General features: G+C 38.5%; 1 protein-coding gene across 3 annotated transcripts in view; it reads left to right on the top strand.

Moving 5' to 3' along the window:
* Window positions 1-23,219, top strand: part of RALGDS (ral guanine nucleotide dissociation stimulator) — a 1,010,677-nt gene that overhangs the window by 962,944 nt on the left and 24,514 nt on the right. For all 3 annotated transcript variants that reach the window (XM_044058282.1, XM_044058281.1, XM_044058283.1), the window contains exons 10-14: window positions 7,890-7,967; window positions 14,894-14,980; window positions 15,320-15,352; window positions 17,361-17,482; window positions 21,405-21,500. In XM_044058282.1, the coding sequence (XP_043914217.1) occupies window positions 7,890-7,967; window positions 14,894-14,980; window positions 15,320-15,352; window positions 17,361-17,482; window positions 21,405-21,500 (416 nt within the window). The remainder of the gene's footprint in view (window positions 1-7,889; window positions 7,968-14,893; window positions 14,981-15,319; window positions 15,353-17,360; window positions 17,483-21,404; window positions 21,501-23,219) is intronic.

The raw sequence follows: 23,219 nt of genomic DNA on the forward strand, positions 1-23,219 counted from the left end.
AAAAATGATTTGAGTTCCTAAAGTGAAATAAAACAGTTCCCTATTACTAAGCTGCAGTTCCCTGCCATGGTGGGGAATGTACTTGGGTGAGTATGAATGCATTGTAGAATGGAGAGGATGAAGCTAAAGAAATATAGTGCATAACCTGCAAAAATCTTAAGGTGATGTCTCATTCCGGCAGTCACCATTTGAAGTAACTAATAAACAACATTCTACCATACATATTTGCACTAATGCCTGTTTTTAAAGTTGTATTATTTGTTGTGTTCCTGTTGGGATTTTTCTGCATCTTCTTCCCACAGTGTCATTGTAGTAGTGAAGACCTGCTCAGAAAGTTACAGTTCGTCATACCTGAGCACATGTTAAACTCCATTGTGTCAAATGTCACACAGCAACAGAAAATGGAAGTAGATGTTACTTCTCATCTGCTTCAGTAGACATTAAAAGTCTTCCTTGCACTTTTAGCTTTTGAATCCTTACTTTTACACTCTGCTCGAACTGTTGGCATTATGATAGTGTAACGTCGGTGAGATTACACTGAGTGGAACATTAGCATTAGGATAATATTGCAGCACTCTGACTAAGCTGTCTTTGAGGTATAAGGTAAAACACTTCCTCATTGCAGGAATCCATGGGATTACACTAAACAGTGCAAATTACAAATGCTGCCAAGGAATGCTAAATGCTGAGTTCAGACTTTTTATACTTCATATCCAGGTTAAGTTTCTCTGGAATTTTCCTGAACTGTGTTCTAACAATTTAAAGACTACATTGAAATACCAAATTAAATACATTAGTGGTGATCTGCATATTGATGGAACTTAAATTTGGAAAATCTCCTACATTATCAGCCTATACAAGGGTGGAAACTCCAGAGAATATTCTAACTATCGTCCCATAGCTGTACTTTCCCCATTAGCTAAAATAATGGAAAAGTGCATCCACAGACAGTTACTAGACCACCTACTCCAGAGCAATTTACTGGCCAAATCTCAACATGGCTTCATGCCTTTCCACAGTACAACAACTGCACTCCTATCCTTCACTGACAGCATCAATAAAAAACATATTTTATTTATTTATTTTACATTTGTTGACCGGGTTAGTCCAGCTGGATACATATCCGTTTTCAGTGGAGGCCCGGGGAGAAAAGCTCCAAAGAACAGAGGTATATGAGTACATATACTGGCAATACAATAGAAGTTAGTAGGTTAACATAACTTAACAAGACATTATAATACAGGATAAAACACGAATAAGTAATAAAAAATATAGTCCTAGATAACAGAGGAGTTGGTGAGATGGATAGTTAATAACAATCTAATCTCTTCAGCACTTTTCATCGACCTTTCAAAAGCATTCGACATGGTCAACCACCACTTACTTCTCAATATTCTAAAAATCCTTCTCTCTGGACACAAAGACTATAAAATGGTTCCAGTCCTACCTTGATAATAGACAGCAGGCAGTGCTATGGGACAACAACCTCTCATCCCATCTCCCAGTTACCCTAGGTGTTCGTCAGGGCTCTATATTGGGCCCCCTCCTTTTCTCAATATTTATCAGTGACCTCAACCTAGCTATTCCTTTAACCAACTGTGTACAATATGCAGATGATTCGACAATAATCTGCTCAGCTAAATCTCAATCCCAACTACAGACTCTAACTCAGACAATGTTCAATAAAACAGAAAACTGGTTTCTACAATGCTGCCTCCTCTTGAACCCAAAAAAAAAACAAACTCCTCCTCTTCACTCCTACCTGTAAATCACTCCCAATTAACTTTTCAGTCTTATCCAATAATGGTACACTTGTATCTCCCGATCCAACAACTAAACTTCTAGGGGTAACCATTGATAACAACCTGAACTTTGAAACCCATATCAACAGTACCATAAAAACTGTCAGCAGGAAACGAGGCTCCCTCTATAGGATAAAACCCTTTCTCTCCCCACTAGCCAGAACCACTATTGCCTATTCCCACCTTATCTCCACACTTCTTTATGCTTCTTCCATATATACTAACTTGTCAAAAAATAACCTTAACAAGCTAGCCAACGCTTACAATAGCATTGCCAGATTTGCTACTGCTTCCTCCTTTAGGACCCATCACTGCCATAACCTGAAACAATCAAGCTGGTTAGAGGTTCTGAATCAGATTCACTTTAAACAACTCACCATTGCGCACAAAACCCTTTTCCAACCTACCAATACCCCAATACTTGGTAGTCTCATTACCCAATATAAGAACCTTTCAACTTTACGCTCATCTAATAAACTACTTGTATCAACATGTAAATCTAATAACATGGCAGGACATGCTCTGCTCTCAAATGCAGTTGGAAAGTATTGGAACCAACACCCTCATGAACTTTCATCACTGTCTTCATTTACACTTTTAAACACAATCTGAAACTCTATCTTAAAACTCATTGGTTATGTCCCTGTACAAATCCAGACTAATCTCATACTATATCCTAAATACCCTCTCTTAACACCTAATTCATGCTCTATCTGTGTCTTTTTAGATCAAGACCTATCCTTGGCAAAAACATATCTTATCCTGTCTTTCGGCTTTTCCCAGTTAGGGGTTGCCACAGTGGAACTCCGGTCTGCTAATGATTGGTAGTGGATTTTTACATACCAGGTTTCCAGCCCTGACACACAACCTTCAACGAAGGCACGCCCCATTCACGTATGCCTCCACACAGACGACGCTCTAGCTGAGAATCGAATGGGACAATGTCTTGCTATGAGGTGACAATGCTACCGCAGCACCACCACCACAGTGCTATTAGAGATAATTTAAAATACCTAGTTAAATTCTTCTGCATGTCATTCTAAAGCATCCTACCTAAGGCAGGCAACAAGTATTGTTTAAACTGTGAGCATTGCTGAACTGTTGAAACCTGAAGTATGCATTTGTTTAACAATTACTTTCTAGTTACTAATGAAGTCTTGTACATAAAGTCTAAAATATATTATCTAATGCTTGTAACATGTTTTTTGTTTAAACTGTGAAGATTCCTGAACTGTTTAAAATTTGTAGTATTTAACTGTGTAACAACTAGTACCTGTATGTTAGTAGTCTAGTAATCTCTTGGAGCTTATCTCCCCGAGACTCTACTGAAAATGGACATAAATCCAGTTAGACTATCCCGGTCAACAAATGTAAAATAAGTAAATAAAGGTCAGTATGTTTAAAAGTGCTGTGATGTCCCTTTTGCAGGGCAGGAGATGTAAACTTGAACATCTGAACCCAGAAGTTAACGAATGGGGCGCGTAACTTTTTTTAAAGGCACTGAAGTAGAAGCAATTTATGAAGAGGCAGTCAGTATAAACCTGGTACAGCAAAGTGCTGTGATGTTCATTTTATATTCCTAATAAAGGTATTTGCCTTTGACGTCCTATGAAGCTGAATCAAACAGGTAGGAACAATTGCTGTGCAAAAGGCTGCAGGCAGCCCAAACATGCTGAGATTTGAAACTGACATTTTAACACCTTTGTGTGGGCTTGCATGGAATCATTTTAGAAAAATGTCAGCAGCTAAAATAATAGCAGACCCCATTTATGTAAACTCAAATGAGTCATCTCTTCTCAGAATTTGCTCGCTTGCAAAATGCCCTACTGTTAATGCTGTTCGCTTTACAGTTTTGTTGGAGTACATATAGAGCAGGATGTGGTTATGCCCTGTACATGCAGACCACTAGCCTCAGAGCTGTATTGTTAAATGTTATAAAAAGCAGAAAAACATTGTCAGTGAAGCTAAAATAAACACATTCATGGTGCATTTAAAATGACAGATCTATTTAGCTTTTAAAGATATTTTGGAACCTGCATGGGAGCATCCTTAAAAGCATGTTTATGCATTGGTATCCTACAATCTTCAATGTTTATTATGTTTGAAAAACTGCATATAGATGCATTTGAATGGGAATGCAGTTGAATGGGATCTGTGTTTGCATGTACATGTGTTTGTCTGTACATGTGTTTATGTTTACGTGTGTGTGCATGTGTGTTTATGAGGGTGGGAGGTCTTCTTTCCCTCTCAGTTCCTCTTGACTAACAAGCACTGGCTGCAGTGTGGTAGGGTAGGGACAGAAGACACCAGGGACACTTGTTATATATGACTGTAACACGTTTAAAAAGCTAGCAGAACAACAGATTTTGGAGCAAGAAGCTGCAAATGTAGAATAAACACTGGGAAAGTCTAAGGAGACTGCAGTCATCATTGAGAGGGACACGGAGAATGCAAAAAGCAAAGTCGTGATTCTTCCAGTCATTTAAGGGCAGTGGAAAGCTATGGGCATGTGTCCACTGGTGATTGTGTTTGGATGTATGTAAGTCTGGGGAGGAATGACTGCTGGGATGCCTGTGCCAATGTGATGCATTGGCCAGCCAGTACTAAGATCTTTCCTTATTGCAGCTAATATGCCTCTGAATTGCACGTTTTTGTGATCTTGTTAAAGGAAAGTGTGTTACAGTTTGCATTTGGATTGCCTTCCTGTCACTGTGTGTGGCAATCTATGCTGTCCTTCCAACTTGTGGAGGTCTGCAGAATTATTCATTCTTACTTATGTAATATGTAAGGCTGTTACATCTGTAGTAGCAACAAGCTGTACTTAAAGATGTCATTGTGTTTTTAGTGTGAAATACCTTATTTCTTTGCCGTTTCTGCCCTGAATTCAAGGTGTCATGGTGTTTGTCTCCCTAAAAGTGTCATTAGTTTATCCTGGTCGTGTGCACTACATCTCCCGGAAACATCTGCACCCGTATCACAATAGTTGTACAGCAATGTCTCTCCTGACAACTCAAGTAATATATTTTCATAACACACGTGGCCAATGTTCCCATGTTACAAGCAAATCACATATGCATAAGAAGCCATTTTTGTGGGTGGCAAGACCAGTTGCACACCCATAGCATTGTCCCACTTCCTTATTTTATTAGTCTCACTCTGAGATCACTTCAGAGGAAATGTGTAAGGTAATGGGCAGTGAGAACTCTAACTCTGCCCCTGCGAAGTGAGCAACAAAAAAAGGAGCAACTATCACCCTGAGTTGTTATGTTAGGGCAGTTGTGGATTGTGGCGTGGTAATACAAGAAAATAAAAGCAAGGCCCTGGTCATAACTAGTCTTGTATGTCATTTACCATTCATTTTATTTATCCAGTTTCTTTTCCATGTGGCAGTAAATATTTATTAGTGGGTTAAACAAAGAAAAATAAGTGCATTCCACAGACATTGTGGGAATGGCAGTTGCAAAAGTCAGGCCTGTTTCTTTGAGTTTACAGCCTTCAATTACCACTATTAAGCTAACTACCTCCATTTCATTTTGTGGGCATACTTCTGCTTTACTAGCAGACTTCACAAATTTTTTCTTTATTTTTTTATATCAAATGAGAATTTGTAATGGTGTCTATATGTATATATCACATTTTTGTTTTGAAAGTAATTTATGAAAGTTGTCTTGAATATCAGAATGAATTGTTTTAAAATGGCATCTTATTTTTTTTTTCTATTGCAAGTCTAACTAATAACAATTATGTGGGGAAGATAACAGAGACATGCCCACTGGGCACAAGTTTTCCCTTTTCACGAGTAACTCATGAGCACTATCTTGTTAGGTTACTCACTCTGTCTGGCTGTTAGTGCTGAATATTTGGGACTGTAAGCTGTTAATGAACTACCAGCTGTAGTCCAGGGTTTGATTTCCTTAGCCTCCATTTGGCTACTGCATGATTCTGAGCAAGTACCTTAACCAAACAGCAGTCTGAGCTCCTCGGCGTATTTGGTTAGCACATTGCAATGGTGTCCTGGACCAAATGTCTAGCAACCACCTATGAACATTCAAGTGATACAGAAGGATGTTGAGGGAATCAAACCCTGGACTAAGGAAGTAGCAGCCCCTTAATAGCTTATAGCATTCATTTTCTGTAGCAACTGCAAAAATGTCAGTGTGTTTACACGGAATGGATAGATATGTGTCACACGCATAATGCGGTACTAACAGAGTCTGTATTGTACATTCCTTATCAAAAGAAGATACGATTCCATGTAGCTTATCTGTGTCTCTTAGTTTGATAGGTAAGAAGGAATAAACTGATGAAGGGGTGAGAAATTAGGGCAAATGAACATTATTGGCTGAATTTGCAGAGTGGCACATCTTGATAGGAGTTACCAAAGTCAGTTAGCAGGTGAATGGATTGATTAAGTGTGTACCTGATGGTTTAATCTTCTCCAGAAATTCTTAGGATTTTTAAAGGAGTTTATTGCCTTTTTGCTCTGAGGAAATGTTTTTTAGGATGTAGTTTTTTTTGTACATGCTTACTTTTATTTAGAAGTGGGCACTTGGGGCAGTTGGTACTTTTTACACTGGAAAGAGTGTTGCTGCCTTAAAAAATAACTTGTGCAGCATATTTACATGGAATGTGCCTGGTGCCATACCGTTGGTGCACAGTGTATGTTCAGTCGTTAAGGAGATGTACATGCACCTGTGGAGTTTGGATCCAGATATTTTATATGTTACTCGTGACTTGCTCCTAGTTTTGAAAAGGTTAGTTAAGAATATCAGAGGTGACAGGCCCTAGATTGTTTGAAGGGTGAAACTGATATTGTAGTGGGAAGATGATATTAAGAGGACTTCCAGTGTTGCATTGTAGTTTATCTGGGAAAGGACAGGTAGCCACTCCATGCAGACAAGAGAAGCCCATATGTGGCGGTCCTTTGGAAACTTCTCATGAGTGGTATCTGCCAAAATTGTCTGAGTCATAACAGAGAAGCTGGTTAACAAACGATAGTCAAGTGACCGAAAAGGAGGGAATTGGATGCTGGAAGTGGGCAGTCTGAGAAGTTTGTCAGTAACCACTCAGTAGTATGCTTACTGATTTTGGATTAAATTTGGATTGGCTCCAGCATTGGTGCTACTGATGGTAGCATTGTTTTTGCAAGTTATTGTGTTTTAGTGAACCAATGAACATTGACATTTCTGAGTTAAGCCAAACTGTGAAATCACAGAAAAGAAATGATGGTGGCGATAAACTGTTCGATGTTTGTTATGGAGGAGAGTGGACGGATATGGGAGGTCTTGACCTTTAATTTTAGATAGCTTCCTATAAGGTAGTCACTAAGTACTCATTGTTTTTATGATTCCTGCAGGAGTGGGGTCATCATTGAGATGAGTATAAAACCGCTTGACAATGAGAAGAAACTCCCTCGCATCTTTTGTCTATGTTTAATGTAATGAAAAAGTTCTGGTCCATAGTGGTTAAAAGAAGGTCACTTTGTTAAAGTCAGGATTCAGTAACTGCAATGATATCTGGTCATTTGCACATTTGTTCACAAGATGAATTTCTTGACTTCTATGTCTCAAACACATGTCATCCTGGTTATGATTAAATACTCCATCACAGTCCCCTACACATTATCCGAATGGGCATGTAGAATGTAAAGTAAGTACATCACATAGACTGAAGTAAAAGAGAAGACACATGCAAGTAAGTGACTGTTGTCTAGAGGCAAAAGTGAACAGGTGTTGTGTTAACTTAGGCAAACAGAAGATTACAATATTACTTCCCAGGACAAAGCATGACTTTCCAGGATAAAGCATGATGGTAGATCTCTACCTTATATGAGCTCCTGCATTGCGATAATTGGTGTGTGATACATCTGTAAAGAAAAGAGGGTGTGACATAGTGATGTGTCTAGCACCACCTCCTGGTGCATTATACACATGTTATTTTGAAAACTGTGTTCCTGTGTGTGTTTTTACATGCGTGAATGTGTGTGTACATGCGTGTAAAATATTCATGCAATATATTGCATATGCCAACCCTGTTTTTTTTACTGCTTCATTGACAACCATCTCTATTGTCATTTTGCACATGTAGGAAGGCACTTCAAAATTTGCTACACTAGAGATCAACCCGAAGAGGGCACTGAGGAGGCAACAACAGCAAAGAGAACTGGTACGTATGCACGAGCGTGCGTCTGTAAACATATCCTTGTACATGAATTTGTAGGTGCTTGTAAACATGACCTGTGTATTTTTAATCTGTGCTTTTATGACCTCAAACTACAACTGCCTATGATGCGTATAAAATTTGTGTTTGTCATTTCTGTTATGTTGCTCCTGTTTTGTGGAATGTTTCGGACCTGACATGTAACTGCTTGGAATACTTGTGAAGTAAGGCATGTGAAGTTTCCTAGTTATTGTTACTAGTTTGTGGAACATTTTTCACAGGGCTTCTGCTGACAAGAGAAGTGCACACTCCAACTTTCCTGGTGACAAATGCAAATAAAAAATACATTTTCACAGCTCAAAGCAGTGCATTTATGGGAGGAAAACATGTCAAGCTTAGTACAGGAAGTCATTCAGTTACACTTCAGATTCTGCTGTGACAGCATCCCCAAACTGCTTCATGTCTTATTATGACAGATTTATGGTAGCTGGAAATGATAGGCCGAATGGTCTCTCATGTACACGTATGCTTGCACACATACACATGTGTACATGCACGTGCACAAACACACTTACTTGCTTATGCTCAGGTACACACACACACACACACACACACACACACACACACACACACACACACACACACTTTATTTTTGACAGTACCACATATATAGTTTTTTTTGCCTGAGATGTGATTTATCCCTCTTTTTAGAGTACCTTACCATGTAGAAGGAGAGAACATAAGGTAGTAGGTGCAACAAAGATGGCTAGGTTTGCTAAAAATGCTTCAAGCCATCCATATATATATATATATATATATATATATATATATTTGTTAAGTAGAATAATAAGTGTTGGCATCATATAAATGTGCATGTGTATTTGTGCATGCATGGTTCTGCTATGAGCCACTGAAACACTAAGGTTTAAAGTGAACATCTCTGTACATTTATGCATGAAACCCGTTAACTTGAGTAGAGAAGTGCACAAAATGTGTAAGTGAGTAAAATGGGACTTCATACAAATTAGCATATACACCTCTAAAACAAGCATTCATATTCATTGTGAAGAATTCACACACCCCAAGCTCACCCCCATTTGACAAAAGGATGATAAGAAAATGCAGCAGGGATTAGGCTTGTCCCTAAAAGTTGCATTCTCTAAGTGCATGCAACATGTAACTTCCATGTCCTCGCATCTTACAACAGAGTCAGCAAAAACATTGTTACAGCAGAACCACGAGCAGGCACGGACAAACAAGCAACCTAACTTGTGCATATGAAGTGAAACCATGTTTTGTCTGTGAATAGGACAAGAGCTGCTAAATACCTGTGTCTGTTTAGTTGTTGGAAGTGACTCACAAGATCTGGTTTTACTGATTTACCACTCTTGAGTCTCACACCACACAGAAGGAGGCTCTGGAACTACATTTAGATTAATAGAGATGCCTTTAGATCATACAAGTTTGGCTTTTCTCGACATTTTCATGTGTTGTCATGCAGTGTGTCATGTTGCCGTTATGTAATCTTAACCTTTTGGGGGTCTCACAGCCTTTTGATCTGACAAGTTTGGCTTTTCTCAGCATTTTCATGTGTTGTCATGCAGTGTGTCATGTTGCCAGTTTGTAATCTTAACCTTTTGGAGGTCTCGCAGCGTGATGTACTATCTTAAAAATGCCCAACTCTAAACTAAATCCTTGGTCCTATATTTTGTATTCATTCTGATGTCATGTAACTGTATTTTATCTACAAGTCAAAACTAGTTTTAAATGTAGAGCTTTTCTCCATGGGCCTCCACTGAAAAAATGTTTTTATCCCAGTCAGACTTTTCCAGTAAACAACGAATAAATAAATAAATGAAATTAAATAACTAATAGTCAGTACATCCCAAAAGAGACCTGAGAACTCACCACTTAAGTCAGATATCCCCCACCAAATCTCGCTACAGTGACTGTCTCTACTCAGTTTATATTGCCTAAATAGAGAATTCCTTCCCACCTGACATTAGAACCTAAACTAACCAATTTCACACCATCCCTCCAAACTGCAGTAAACAAAGGCAAGTAAATAAACACCAAAGTCAAATTCTGTTAACTTGGATGGGGGTTGATATAATGGTTAAGGTGTTTACCTCATAGTAACATGGTATAGTGTTTTATTCTCACCTTTGAAAGGGAAATCGGCTAGGCTATAAATGGCCCACAAGGGCAGCTAGCCTAGTACTTACCTATGAAAATATGTATGTATAAGTCATCATCAACACCACTTTCTCTAGGTTCCCTATTAGAAGACCGAAGACGCATTCTTTCAAATGCGTCTTGGTTGAACTCAAAAGCCGGAAACAGCAAAATATCGAAGCGGCTTTTAAGTGAATTTTTTCCCTGGGAAAGAATTTGCTTGGTCACTTTGTTACTTTGCCATTTTTGGCACTGTAGTGCAATCCCAGAGTTGGTATATTTAAGTAGGGGGTGTGTAGGGGGCACAGCCCCCCACATCGGGAGGTGTGAGGGACAAAGCCCCCCACTTAATGTAATGTTTAAAGTATTTTTTTTTTTTTTGGAACAGAGATTTTTTTCCCTAGGAAAAAAAATCACTGTTCTGACAGTTCAAAGTTGTAAGCTTTCGCTTACATAGGGTTGATTAATCACCGTTCGCTTTTTTAGATGCTCGGTGATCTAATACAGTCCTTTTCTCTATAGCTCAGGGTATTTTGTCAACTGTCACCAGTTCTCTCAGTTCAGTGCCAACCTAAAATAAAGTAAAATAGAAAAAATATATAAATCCCTGCTCAGAATCTCATCTGTACAATATACATTGTGGTATATAATGCTCAGAGGGGCCTTTCTTTTTTTCCATCCCTCCTCAAACAGCATTTAAAGGACATTAAACAAGTAATGTCCTAGTGCCTGGTCTATATAGCACTCTTGGGGGCTCTGGTTACCCTTGTACAACTCGGTTTGCCAGTATTTCCTGCCAAAGTCTACCACACTGTTTTACATTTGTAAGCTTTTGGCATTGTTAGTAGCTGCCAGTGAAGTTATCTCAAGGTCTGAAAACATACTGTCAGCAGCTCACAGCAGCAAATCACGTACCAGTTTTGGTATTGTGGTTGTTGTCTTCTTCACTTTATTTTACAGTTTAGATTAGGGATCATTCAACATTTAAAACTACTGATGCTTTTGTTTGTTTGTTTTTTTTTTTTTAGAGGGGTACCTGCTTCTAGAACAGTGTAAAGGTATGAGGAGGGCAGTGGCCTAAGAGACAAGGTATATCAGTGGTGTGGCATTGTAGATGAGGCATGTGTCTTCAGATTAGTAGATTGTTGCTTCAGTACCCACCATCGTATTCTGAAAACAGTCTGTCAGAGCAGAAGATTTGGGCTATGGGCTCTTAAAGAGCTGCTTCTTAAAGTCCAAGGATTGATTCCATCAGGCTTCATCTGCCTATAACTCTGAACAAGTCACTTAACCAATCAGTGTTTTGGGACAGTTAGACAATTAGGTAAGGCTCCTCAGTGGTCTCCCAGACTGCTTTCCAAGCATACCCATCGACCTCTTAGCTCAAGAAATATGAACAAAGCCTGAAATAATGAAGGTCAGAGGCCCAAAAGTAGGGACAGATTTTAAATGTTGATGTTATAAACGTAGAATTAGATAGAATAAAAGGTTTTGTGTTAACATTAATTTTCTGAAGGATGTTCATAGGTAGGTACTAAGCTATTGGCCCTAGGGCCTATATAAGCCTAGCCAAATGGTACCCTGGCTTTTGCCACCCAAGAAAATTATTTTCCTATGCCCCTGTCAAGCAGAGCCACAGAAGTGATCCCCAGGGTGAATTTCCTATCTCCCATCCAATCAAGATTTTTCTTGAAGAGTGCTAATGAGGAGCTTTGTTTGATATAGATAGGTAGTTTGTTCCAGAGTATGGGAAGTCTCTGAGACAGGAATCTATCCATCCAGCATGTTCTGTTTATTGTGGTGACAAGGTTTAGGTCCCTACAGCGTGTAGCTCGGAGGAATTGGGATTTCTTTACATGGAGCATGTCCAACAGCTCTGGGTTTGACATAGCTTTGTATGTTAGGCAGAGATTGCCTCTGAGTAGGCGATATGCGACAGAGTAAAGCTGGAGTTTTTTGAGATGGTCTGCGTAGGGCATCTGTTTGAGGCCAGTAATTCTCTTTGTGAGGTATTTCTGTGGCCTTTCCAGTTGTTGTAGATGTCTTGTGAGGTACATACCAAAAGGGGCATTGTACTCTATAATGGGTCTAATGAGTGATGAGTATAGGGGAACAGTCACCTCTTTTTTCCTGGATGAGAAACATTTTGTGATGAGGTGTGCCATGTAGAAGGATTTCCTGACTACTGTGGCGATGTGATTATCAAAAGAGAGACTACTGTCCACCTTTGTCCCAAGGTCTCTTATCACACTTTTGGTGTTAAGTAGACTACCACCTATGTGGTAGTTCATGGGTACAAAGTTTTTACCAAAAGGGATGACAATGCACATTTTGGCATTGAGCTTGAGGCCATGGCTTTGACACCAGGCATCTATCTCAGTGAGGCCCTTTTGTAGGATGTCCACATCGTTAGGAGATTTGATTATGGCTCCTAGTTTGCAGTCATCTGTGAACTTTGTTAGCCAAAGACCGTCTGTGTTAGCCTGTACTACAGAGAAGTAGATACCAAATAGGAGAGGACCTAGGACTGAACCCTGTGGTACTCCACTTGTCACTGGTCTGAAATTGGATTTAGAGTCTGTAAGTTTGAAATGCAAATGTGTGCCATTATATAGTGACTTCAGTCTTCAGTGAGTTGCCAGAAAACCACAAATTTTATGAGGAACAGACCAGAAATATGAGACAAAAATCTGGACAGTTGAGAGGTATGATTCCAAGTAACTACCCTATGGAATGAATTGGAACATGTGGGAATAGATTTGTTTTGTTTGTATTAGTATTCAAAGAACAGTCATAGGACAGCCCTAGTTGCAGGAAGTGGGTGCAGAGAATTTTTGACTCTGCACCCTTTAATCAAGTTTTTCCACCATACCCTGACTTGTATTTATGGTTTTTCCTCTATAAATATGTCAAAACATCTCTAAGAAATCATTATGCTTTGGTTGACTTGTTCACCAGAAAGACGTTTCATTTTCATCAAGTATTATTTATATGTTTGCCAATTTGAGAACTTTTCTTGATTACCAAGTTTAACACCGGAGAGAGGGTGTTTACTATATTTTTTTACCAGATTTAATACCAAATTTAATCCAGATATTTACAGTCCAGTTATCTTGTTGAAGTTTTGAAAACCTCTGCCATCTCGTGTTAAAAATATGGATTAGCCATTTTTGGTCTTAATTTTCTCTGCAAATAATTCATAAAGCCCCAGCCAACACAGAAGTCCTAAAAGAAATGTCCTGTTTAATGTGACACTTTGATCATCCTTACAGTTTAGTATAGTGGCTTTTTTTTATTTGACTTGATTTTAAAAAGTGCCAGAAATGTTATTAGACATATTTATTTGTTCATCTATTGAGGGGAATAGCAGGACCCTTTTCAATCACTACTAGGCCTAGTACGTGAAACTATAAACAGATAGTTATTTTAAAATCTGATAGTCAACTGCTTAAGTATGCAAATTAGTAATTACTAATAGGAGGCATGGATAACTTTGCAAGACAGTGTTGCTGAACTCTTAGTTCATAGTCTTAGGAAGAGGCGAATAAGAAATTGCAGAACTGTGCAGCAGAAAGGATTGCATTTACATTTGGTAAGTGCTCGGCGAAAATCTGAAAGAAGGGAATGATTACTTTTGGGTACCCCTTGTGAAAGGAACCATTTTGACCTGTTTTCCTCCTCCTGGATGATTAAAACAAAAAAGCAGCTGTCTTTTACTTGATTGAAAGTGATGTTTTGGCATGTAATGAGTGTAAGAATTCAGCACTGAAATGAAACCTGCCACATTGGATATGTTTTCATATTTTAAAAGTAATTTTACTCCTAATCTGATTCATTTGAGTACATTTAAATTTGCAGAATGGTCATTTCCCTGAGTGTCTGCATTACCAAGGCATTGTTGTCTGCACATCTTTCACAGTATATTTTATAGAAATTTGACTATCAAAGTGAAAACAAGCAGTGAAAAGAAGACTGATCATGATTCGAAAGTCTACAGTTTGGGCTGTGCCTATGACAGTACCATGCAGAAATCTCTGCTTCTCAGCTACAATGTCTGTGGTTCGATCTTGACCTCTGGTTACTGTCTATGTGAAGTTTGCATGTTCACCCAGTGTCAGTGTGGGTTTGCTGTGGGCACTTTTGCTTACCTTTATCGCTGAATAAACACGCTGGGTGACTGGCTACACTAATTTACCCTTGCCATCATGGCTCAAACCGTGGCTTAGAAAATGCCATGATAGACCAGTTCACATAACTAACAAATTAAATAAGTAAGTCCACTGAGTTATTTCACAGTCAATACAGGAAAATTCGTTCCTCTGAGATTAATGTGACTGAAATGCTTATTCAGGGCCTTTTTGCATAACACACATAGCATGAACAGTTTCAGACCATTTCATGTTGCAAATAAAACAACAGAAATTCAAGACAGTATCAGTCATGTTCATTTTAATGATTATTTGTTCTTTTGCCTAACGTCATTATATGTGTCACTGTTCCTATCTGATTGTTACTTTGTGGTTAAAAGCTTGTAAGATTGTTCAGAGAATGACCAGTCTGACTGAGCCAAAACTTCATAGTAAAGCTGTGATTGTTGGCATATATTAAAAAAATAATTACAACTAAAGTATTATATTTAGAAAAAATGCAGTCTGTAAATGGACACCATTGTGTTTAGCTTTGATACTGACTGATATGGATAGCTGTATAGATTGTAGGTAGGAATCTCATATACATGTGTATGTTTATTTTTTAAGGGTGTGATGCAAGGAACAATTCCTTATCTGGGAACATTCCTCACAGATCTTGTCATGTTAGACACCGCAATGAAAGACCATTTCGAGGTAAGTTTGGATCATTTTTTTTAACCTTTGAAGGGCACTTGTTCAATAGTTATTACTGTGGGCATATGGGGGGCAAGAGGGTGGATCTTGCCCATACCCCAGCTGTAGTACAGACTCACAGTGTGGTGTAAAATGTGGAGTCTAATCATCTAACGTCATTAATGAAGCCGCTCATACTACAATTAATCAGGCAGCTTGTACTAAAATGAAGGGTTTTTGATGTTCCACTGTTTCCACTCAGCTACATGAGATCTACCTGAAATCCAGCTGCATATACATTTTGTTGCAAAAATTTGTTAGTGCATTGCTGTTAATTCATTTTGTTTCTGTATTTCTTAGGGTGGTTTGATCAACTTTGAAAAGAGGCGAAAGGTCAGTATTTGCTAGTAGTTTTTACAAAATGTTGTGCTTGTTCATTCACATTTTTTGGATTACTTACTTTAAAGTGCATGTTATATTTTGTCATTTATATTCTGTCATAGTAGGGAATATTCTTCAAAATTTTGCATTTAACTGTATGATAGCCTTTTTAACAGTTTTTGAAACAGCGATGGCTCTATTTTCAACTGTTAAAAGACCAGCTACAGTTAAAACGCTGTGAGCAAGCAGTGATAGTACGGTGACCTACTCAGTCTTGTAAAAGTAGAATTATGAATATGCCATTGCTTATTCATTTACTTTTACTGATTGCATAAGTCTGTGCTAGATAAACAGTGTTTGTATAACACAGGACAACTAAAAATGAAAAACAATAAGACAATCAACAGCAAAGTAATTCATAAAACATATACAGTACTACATTATAAATGTAGTGAGTATAAATACAGTACATGAAAGGTAACCATCCTAACAGTATGTGCAGAAGTGTTTATTTTAACACTTCAAAAGGGGGTTTTAATACCATAAGACTGAGTAGAGGGACAGTGCTTTTAGCCTATCTCTATTGGATAGGTGTTTGAGACCCTGGATTTCCCTGGTCCGGCACCTCTGAGGTCTCTCCAGCTGTCTCTGCTGTAAAAAGTTTGTAGAGGTGTGGTTAATCAAGTTGAAAAAAAAAAACAGGAAAAACTCTCTTGCATTGTTTAGTAGTACACATTTTGTGTGGTTAATGCAGCAAAAAAGTTCACATATGTCTGAGAACTAGAGATGGCTGAAGACATGGGCATCAATCTTTCATTAACTAATACGATGCTGATAAAACTTCAAGATTTGACTAGGTCAGAGTTTGGATATTTATGGTCTGCAGTGTTTCTCCTTACTTATGTAGATATGCAGTGACAGGATTCTCGATGTGTGTGATGTCCAGAACAGATATTGCCATTACGTATCCTTTGTACATTCCATAATGCTGTGGTTTGTTTCCTGTGTGTTAGGTTAAAGCCAGTCTATTTTTTTTCTAGCGTATTGACTTCTGCCTTACTACTTTTGTGGAAGGTTCTTTGTTGTTTAGTTCCGCAACTTATTTGTCATTCATGTGAGGATCTCTTGCTTTCGTAGGGGCGAGAATCCCTGTTCTCTTTCTCTTTGATTTTAATGCAGTGAGAATCCTTTTAAACCTGATTCTGATATAGTCTGTTCCAGAATCCTTGCTGGGCTTGAGCAGTTTGTTTTGCTTTTCTTTGCCATCTCCTCATGTGGCCGGCCATGGGAAGCTGCTATGACTGGGTAATCGGAGAGGTGGTGCGTGCTTTGCTGCTAATACCGTACTGTCTGTAGCATGGTCTTTGTCACCACTGAAGTATTTTGAGAGATCAAAGGGTGGATGAAGGGGCAGAGTGCTCTTTTAAGGACAACACTGTGAACCTGCTACAGAACAAGATGTGTTTTCTTTCTTTTTTTGTTTTATTATTATAGAGGACCCTAGCAGTTGTAGTTGCAGATTTCCGGTTGTTGAACATCACACTTTCTGGCTTCATGACCTCACCAGACACTTTAAATATCTGTTTCAGTTCCATAAGGATAAAAAATGCTGAACTCCATTAAACATTTTTTAACAGTTAAGCTTTATTGAAGATTTCAAGAAAAGCAAAACATTGATTTGTTAAAGAATTTTGATATGCAGAACAGTATGAGTCTCAAAACACGCAATATGTACTGTTAGTTTATATTACTGGTTTGTCATTTCTGACTTTGTTTGCATTTTGCAGTATTACAACAGCACACTTTTATACCCAGACCTCTGCAGAGACTTGCACATAACAGCTTAAGATTTACCAAGTGATAGGAGTAAGGCTGATTCTTGGCCTGTGGATGCAGATGTCTTTCATCTCAGAATATGTTCTGGCAATTGTTGTTTAAAATGTTTAACATCTGAGCTCTTAACTTCTGAAAATGACAGATGCTTATTCAACTGGGATGGTTTGTTTGTTTCTCCATGCAGGAGTTTGAAGTCATTGCCCAGATCAAGTTACTTCAGTTAGCATCCAATAATTACAACTTCACACAGGACGATCGGTTTGTTGAGTGGTTCAGTGGAGTAGAACAACTTACTGAGGCTGAAAGGTATGTTGTCCCTTGTCGTTGGTCTCCTTGGCATTAAACCATCATGTAAAGGAACAAAGCCCAGTCTTTGTCTTGGCCTGACCATACTTTAATTAAAGGCTTGGACATTTCATGCACTGGCAGAGAGGTTGGACTAATGGGCCCTGGACATGGGTGGGGTTTAGCATGGGGAAGGATAAGATGAATCCGTTGGCTGAGATGGGGAACTGGGGGCATACCTCTCAAGTGTACAGATTTTCACAGAATGTGCAGATTTTGCCCTCATATTTTTGGTCCACTTTTCATAAAATTGTGTTTTTCTAGCAAACTAGTGGTAAGTCATTAAAGACTGAAGTTAGAAAATAATGACAGACATCTGAGTTTCAGACTTCATACCATTCAGAAAATTCATGCTAATGGAAAACCTGTTATTCTATCAACTTTGTAAGTTTGTAAGAGTAATATTTAAAACCTGTCCCTATTTTTCGGCCTTTGCCCCACTTTTATTTATGGCTTTGTCCAGATTTCTTGCTATAAGAGGTTGAGAGGTATGACTGGAGGCAAAGGATAGTCAAGTCTGGGGAGACAGAAGAACAGAGTTAAAAAAAGTATATGCAGTGCTGAGTCTGATATGAACTGTTTACATTTCTTGAAGGATATACAAAACACACACACTTGCACAAACACATGCATACAGGCACATTGCCTGTAACTGTAAACAGTGTAAATTATTTATTATTTATTTGACGTGGTAACGGTGTCTCAGTGTCCCTCTTTACTTCCCCATCTGTACTACTGCTGTAACGTTATGTTGCATTGACATGTTTTTTGTTTTTTTTTTTTTTTGCTATTTTAAGGACCAATCATGACTCAAAGTAATAAGTCTTCAGAGCAGTTCTCTTACCCAGATAACAACTGAATCAGTAAAATAAGTCTTTCATTGTTGGCATTGTGGAGGTGTTTTGACCAGTGAATTAAAGAGGAGACTGCATTACCTTTTTGTTAACCATAACTTTTGTAACTGCACAGAGAACTGGACGTACTAAAAATTGAACCCACCCTATGTGAAGTAGTAGTCCCATTACTTCTTATGTGAAATTTGAACTTTGTTTCTATAGACAACTACCATTGTCACATCCTAATATTTTATAACCAAGTGGAATAGTTCAATGACTGCAGAGAATTAAGTCTGTGAGCAGTAGTTCCTGTGGTGCAGGGTTTGATTCCTACAGTCCTCATGTACCTACTGTGTACCTTTGAGCAAGTCACTTAACTGTACAGTGCTTTGGGGCAACTGGAAATTTGGGCTAGGCTCTTCAATGGTCTTCCAAACTGCAAGCCTATAACTACAGATGAATGAACCGATGTTATGAAATATTGTGAAAAGTTAGTTTTTCAAAAGAGGTAATAGTTTGCAGAAACGATCATGTCATTACAATGTGACAATTGTAATTTTTTTTATAAATAATGTCATTGCTATAGAATTGTTAAACGTACTGCACTCTTACTGCCTGTCACTTTTCCAGCATCTGTGTTGTAGTGCACAAAAACAACAGCAGGGCAGCCTTAATATGCAACACTGATCTGAAAAATTGGGATTCTGAAGATCCCTTGTTTTTCCTTATGTGCAGCAGTTGTATATAACCCTGTGTAAGGTATTCTGGCTTTCTGACAAAACCTGAAGCAAACAAAGCTTTATTTGATTATTATTACAATTAACTGGGTCCCATCTCCAGGGATATGTCTTAAAACACTTGGCCAAAATGCAACCTCTGTGATTTGGCTTGATATCACAGGCAGTATTACTAATTACCAAAAGCAAACAGTTCTTAAATGAAAGGTGGCCATGTCAGTACCTGCAGACTGTGGAAATGAACACTAACAAAGAAGTTTAAGAAAGAAATGTATCTGTATTTTGTTGAGTTTTGTTGGAGGAAGTGTTTTGGTAAACAGTCAATAATCACTAAAAGGAGTACATTTTTACTGTTGGTAACTAATTTAAGGAACTGAAGTCTTGAATGCAATTATAGCACCCAGGTGTACAGGGGGATGGTATTCTGTGTGTCATGTAACTACTGGCTGAAAGATATGCAAACACAAAGCAGCTCCATTGCATGCATATAGTCATCCCTCGGGGAGTTAGGTACAAGCTAAATACCCCCACCTTCTAAAGAATACTGACAGAGGTCCCCTTAAAAGTATGTCTGAGGCCAGTAATATCACTGATGTACAGGAGGTTATAGACATAAATATGCTTGGCAGGAAATACCTGATGTTAGGAGCTAGGGGGCTGGTCTCATGATAAAAATAGTAATTAAAGACAAAAAAAAAGAATTGTATCAGAAGCATGTCAAGAACTGACTGCTCTCAGGCTACTGGGCCACTTCATCACAGCCTCTCCCACCACCACTTCTCATCCAATAAAACCAGCAGAGGGGGAAACCCTTACTTTTAAATCATTGTCACCATATGTAGGACAATAGGCACTATTATTTCCATGTGGTTTTAACCCACTAATAAGAACCTTATGTCCCATTTAACCAAAAATAAAATTAAAAACGACAAGAGGACAAATTACCTTTGCCAAGTAAACTATGCTTGAAAGATAACCACTGCAAGCAGATTAATTAGATGCTAGCCTATTTAGTTGGCATCATTTATGTAATTAATGACCAGCAGTTATATTTATGCTCTAATTAACTAAACTCCTTACAGAGTAATGAGGCAGGAGGTCCTCTATGGTATTAAGGTGCAAAAATAAATAGGCAGTGAGAGTGCTAGCAAAAGGGCAGCACTCTTAAAAAATAGGAGGACCTGTGTCAGTGTTCTTTAGAAGGTGAGGGTATTTAGCTTGTTCCTAACCCCCTGACTATATGCATGCAATGCAGCTGGGCTAAGGGTTTGCATACATCCTTTGTGTTTGCATATCTTTCAGCCAGTAGTTACATGGCACACAAATTACCATCCCCTGGGCATTAATGGTGTTCAGTTTTGCAACATTGAGAAGCCACACCATTCTGTGACTTCTAGACCCTCAGTGTCACCCTTCCTGGCCATCCAGTCCCCTGCTGGGTTTGCTTACCAGACATGGGTCACTGGTTGTAGTCTGATGCCCTGTCTCTGTACCAGCAGCCTCGTCCTTTTGTTCTTTCTGTAGTAGTGCCTGGGTACTTATAGTTAGCAGATCAGGCTGGAATGTTTAGGGAGGAAAAGAGATTAGTCTGACCTAGAAATAGAGTACAGTATGACTGTATGTAAGAGCTCCTTAGGTTCTCCAAAAGCTGCTGGTTACATGAAGAAGCCATTTTAGGGACTTGCCATGTTACATCACAATGACATGGCTTCATTTGGCATGGTTGCATTTTTTCTCTGCCTTCCATTAGCCATGCCTTCGGTGCTGAAGTCCAGAGCATCCCGTTGTCCAAATGGGGAAATTCATAGCCATTGGATGTTTAGTAAATGTGAAAAAGTGGCTATATAGAAGAATGGGAGACTGCTATATGAGTTGTCCTTCATGACTTTTGTCATGAATGCAGTAGATAGGTTGCTGAGTATCAAGTCATCTCTAGTAATCTTCATGAGACAGCTATGTCTCTAACTCACATTTTGCAGTCTGCATACCCCTTTTTCACAATCATTAGGAAACTTGCCCTCCATCACATCCATGCAATCCAAGGAAAGTCCATGTGTTTATTCAGCTGCGTATCTCTTCTGTATATGTTTTGTATCTGTTATGTAGCTTTCTAGTTATCCTGTTTCCTGTTATGAGATAAATGTCTGTATTTTTACCTATTTACTTCTCTTTGATTTACTGTGCATTTGTAGTGCCGATTCTTTACAGCTTGTTGTATTTTGGTAGTGGTCACTTCGTATTTCTTTAAAGTTACAATGTTAACTTTACATTTCTTTATATTTATAATTTTAACTCTGTTTATCTTTATAGTTACAATTTCTCCTGTGAGATTGAGCCACTGTCAGAGTCTGCAAGCAACACACTGAAGGCAAAGAAAAATACAGGCATTATCAAACGCTGGAGCGAGTAAGTAGTTAGTTCTGTTGATTATGTCTAGAACTGTAGATGCTGGTTATTGGGGGGGGGGGCATAGTGTGCTGCTTCATTTCACTGACCTGTAAGACCTAAGACCGCAGTTCTTCAGTGTACTGTAACTGATAAATGGAAACTGGTCTAGTAAACATGAATTTGCATTCTGGACTTCGAGCCAGTTTAAGTAGATTACTAGGTGTAGAAACACTGAGAATTCATAGTGGTAATGATGTTTTAGCTACTCTGGAAGTCTTCGCTGTTGTTGCAACAGTGGCCTTTTGGGTTAATATTCTTGTATCAATATTAAAGAGCAGATTTGTTGTGTTAAGTAGGTCCATCTAGCTATTCTGATGGCAGGTGAAATAATTATTAAAGATATGCAGTGAAAGGTAAAGGAATTATTTCATTACCTGGCTCATTTGTTTTCTGATATCTGTGTAGTCATATTCAGGGTCATGAGAAACCAGAGCTTATCTGAAGGCAACAAGTATAAGGCAGAGAGCTGTACACAGAACACCAATCCATTGCACAGAAATTTTAATCATCTTTGGAAAAAAGTGAACAGCTGGCCTAATAGGCTTTACCTTGTAAAGTCCAGAAAGTAATCTGTGATCATTACATTCTGGCAGTGACATGAGGAACAAGAGGGCAATATTCATTCTGAAGTGTTAAAGTGTAAACATTAGATGTATCGCCTACAAGAGTGGATCAGAAGAAACATAAGAAGTTAAGAATGTAGGTAGTTAAATTATATAGGTGTAAGTAAATCATGTGGTACATTTCACAGTTATAAAGTACTGCTAAAACAAACATCGGTTTTGCAACAGAATTAACTTGAAGGGTCGCAGAAGTTTTAGTGCTATTGTTATTGTCTGTGTAGTGAGTGGGTTATCCAGTCCTGTGTCTTGTTTGCAGCTTCGGATACAGACCTCATTAAACATGGCAGGAACTTAGTGGTCACTGTGCTGCTGTAGTAAATAATCCAGAGTATTGTTGTGAAGGTTGAAATATGAAGCTCTAATAAATGTCAGCTGTTGCATTCTTTGAGGAAATACAGAAACATGACAATGCAGTCAATTTACATTTATCATTGAATGCAGAGCCTGCATATATCTAGTCTTGGTAGCTACTTGTAAGGGTAATTTTTGAAACAATAAGGGCTGTAATAGTGCTTGGTATGGTGGAACGGCATTTGTGAATGTGGAGAAATGTATATCAAGTCCAGGGTTGCAGTACCTCAGAATATTGTGCTTTCTATACGATACATAGTTAGAAAATACATCCTGTAAGTAATAGGGGTGTGCAAAGCACGTAGATATAAGCTCCCACCTCCACCCCAACTTCAGGGTGTGACTGCGACTTTCACAATTCACTCTTTTATTGGTTTGAAACACATTTTAAGTTTTGGGATGGGTACAGCTTAAAGGATCCCAGTCTAGACTGTTCTCATTGGTATACTTTGTGTCATTTATTATTAGCCTAAAAAACTGGGAAACAGTTTACTAAAAGCTGTTGAACAAGGTAAGCATTATTTTCAGAAAACATGTAGGCAAGAAGCTAGCATCTATCAAAAGACCAGAGCATGTAAAACATTAAACAGTAGCTAGTTCACTTACTGTAGGAAAAATAAGGAAAATAATCCCAGTATAAAAGGAAAGTAATTCCAGGCACTGGTGTATAAGGAAAGTAATCCCGGGTACTGGTGTATAAGGA

This window comes from Protopterus annectens, chromosome 16.part0 (assembly GCF_019279795.1).
Source record: "Protopterus annectens isolate FY-2018-M chromosome 16.part0, PAN1.0, whole genome shotgun sequence".
In the NCBI taxonomy this organism is placed as follows: domain Eukaryota; kingdom Metazoa; phylum Chordata; order Ceratodontiformes; family Protopteridae; genus Protopterus; species Protopterus annectens.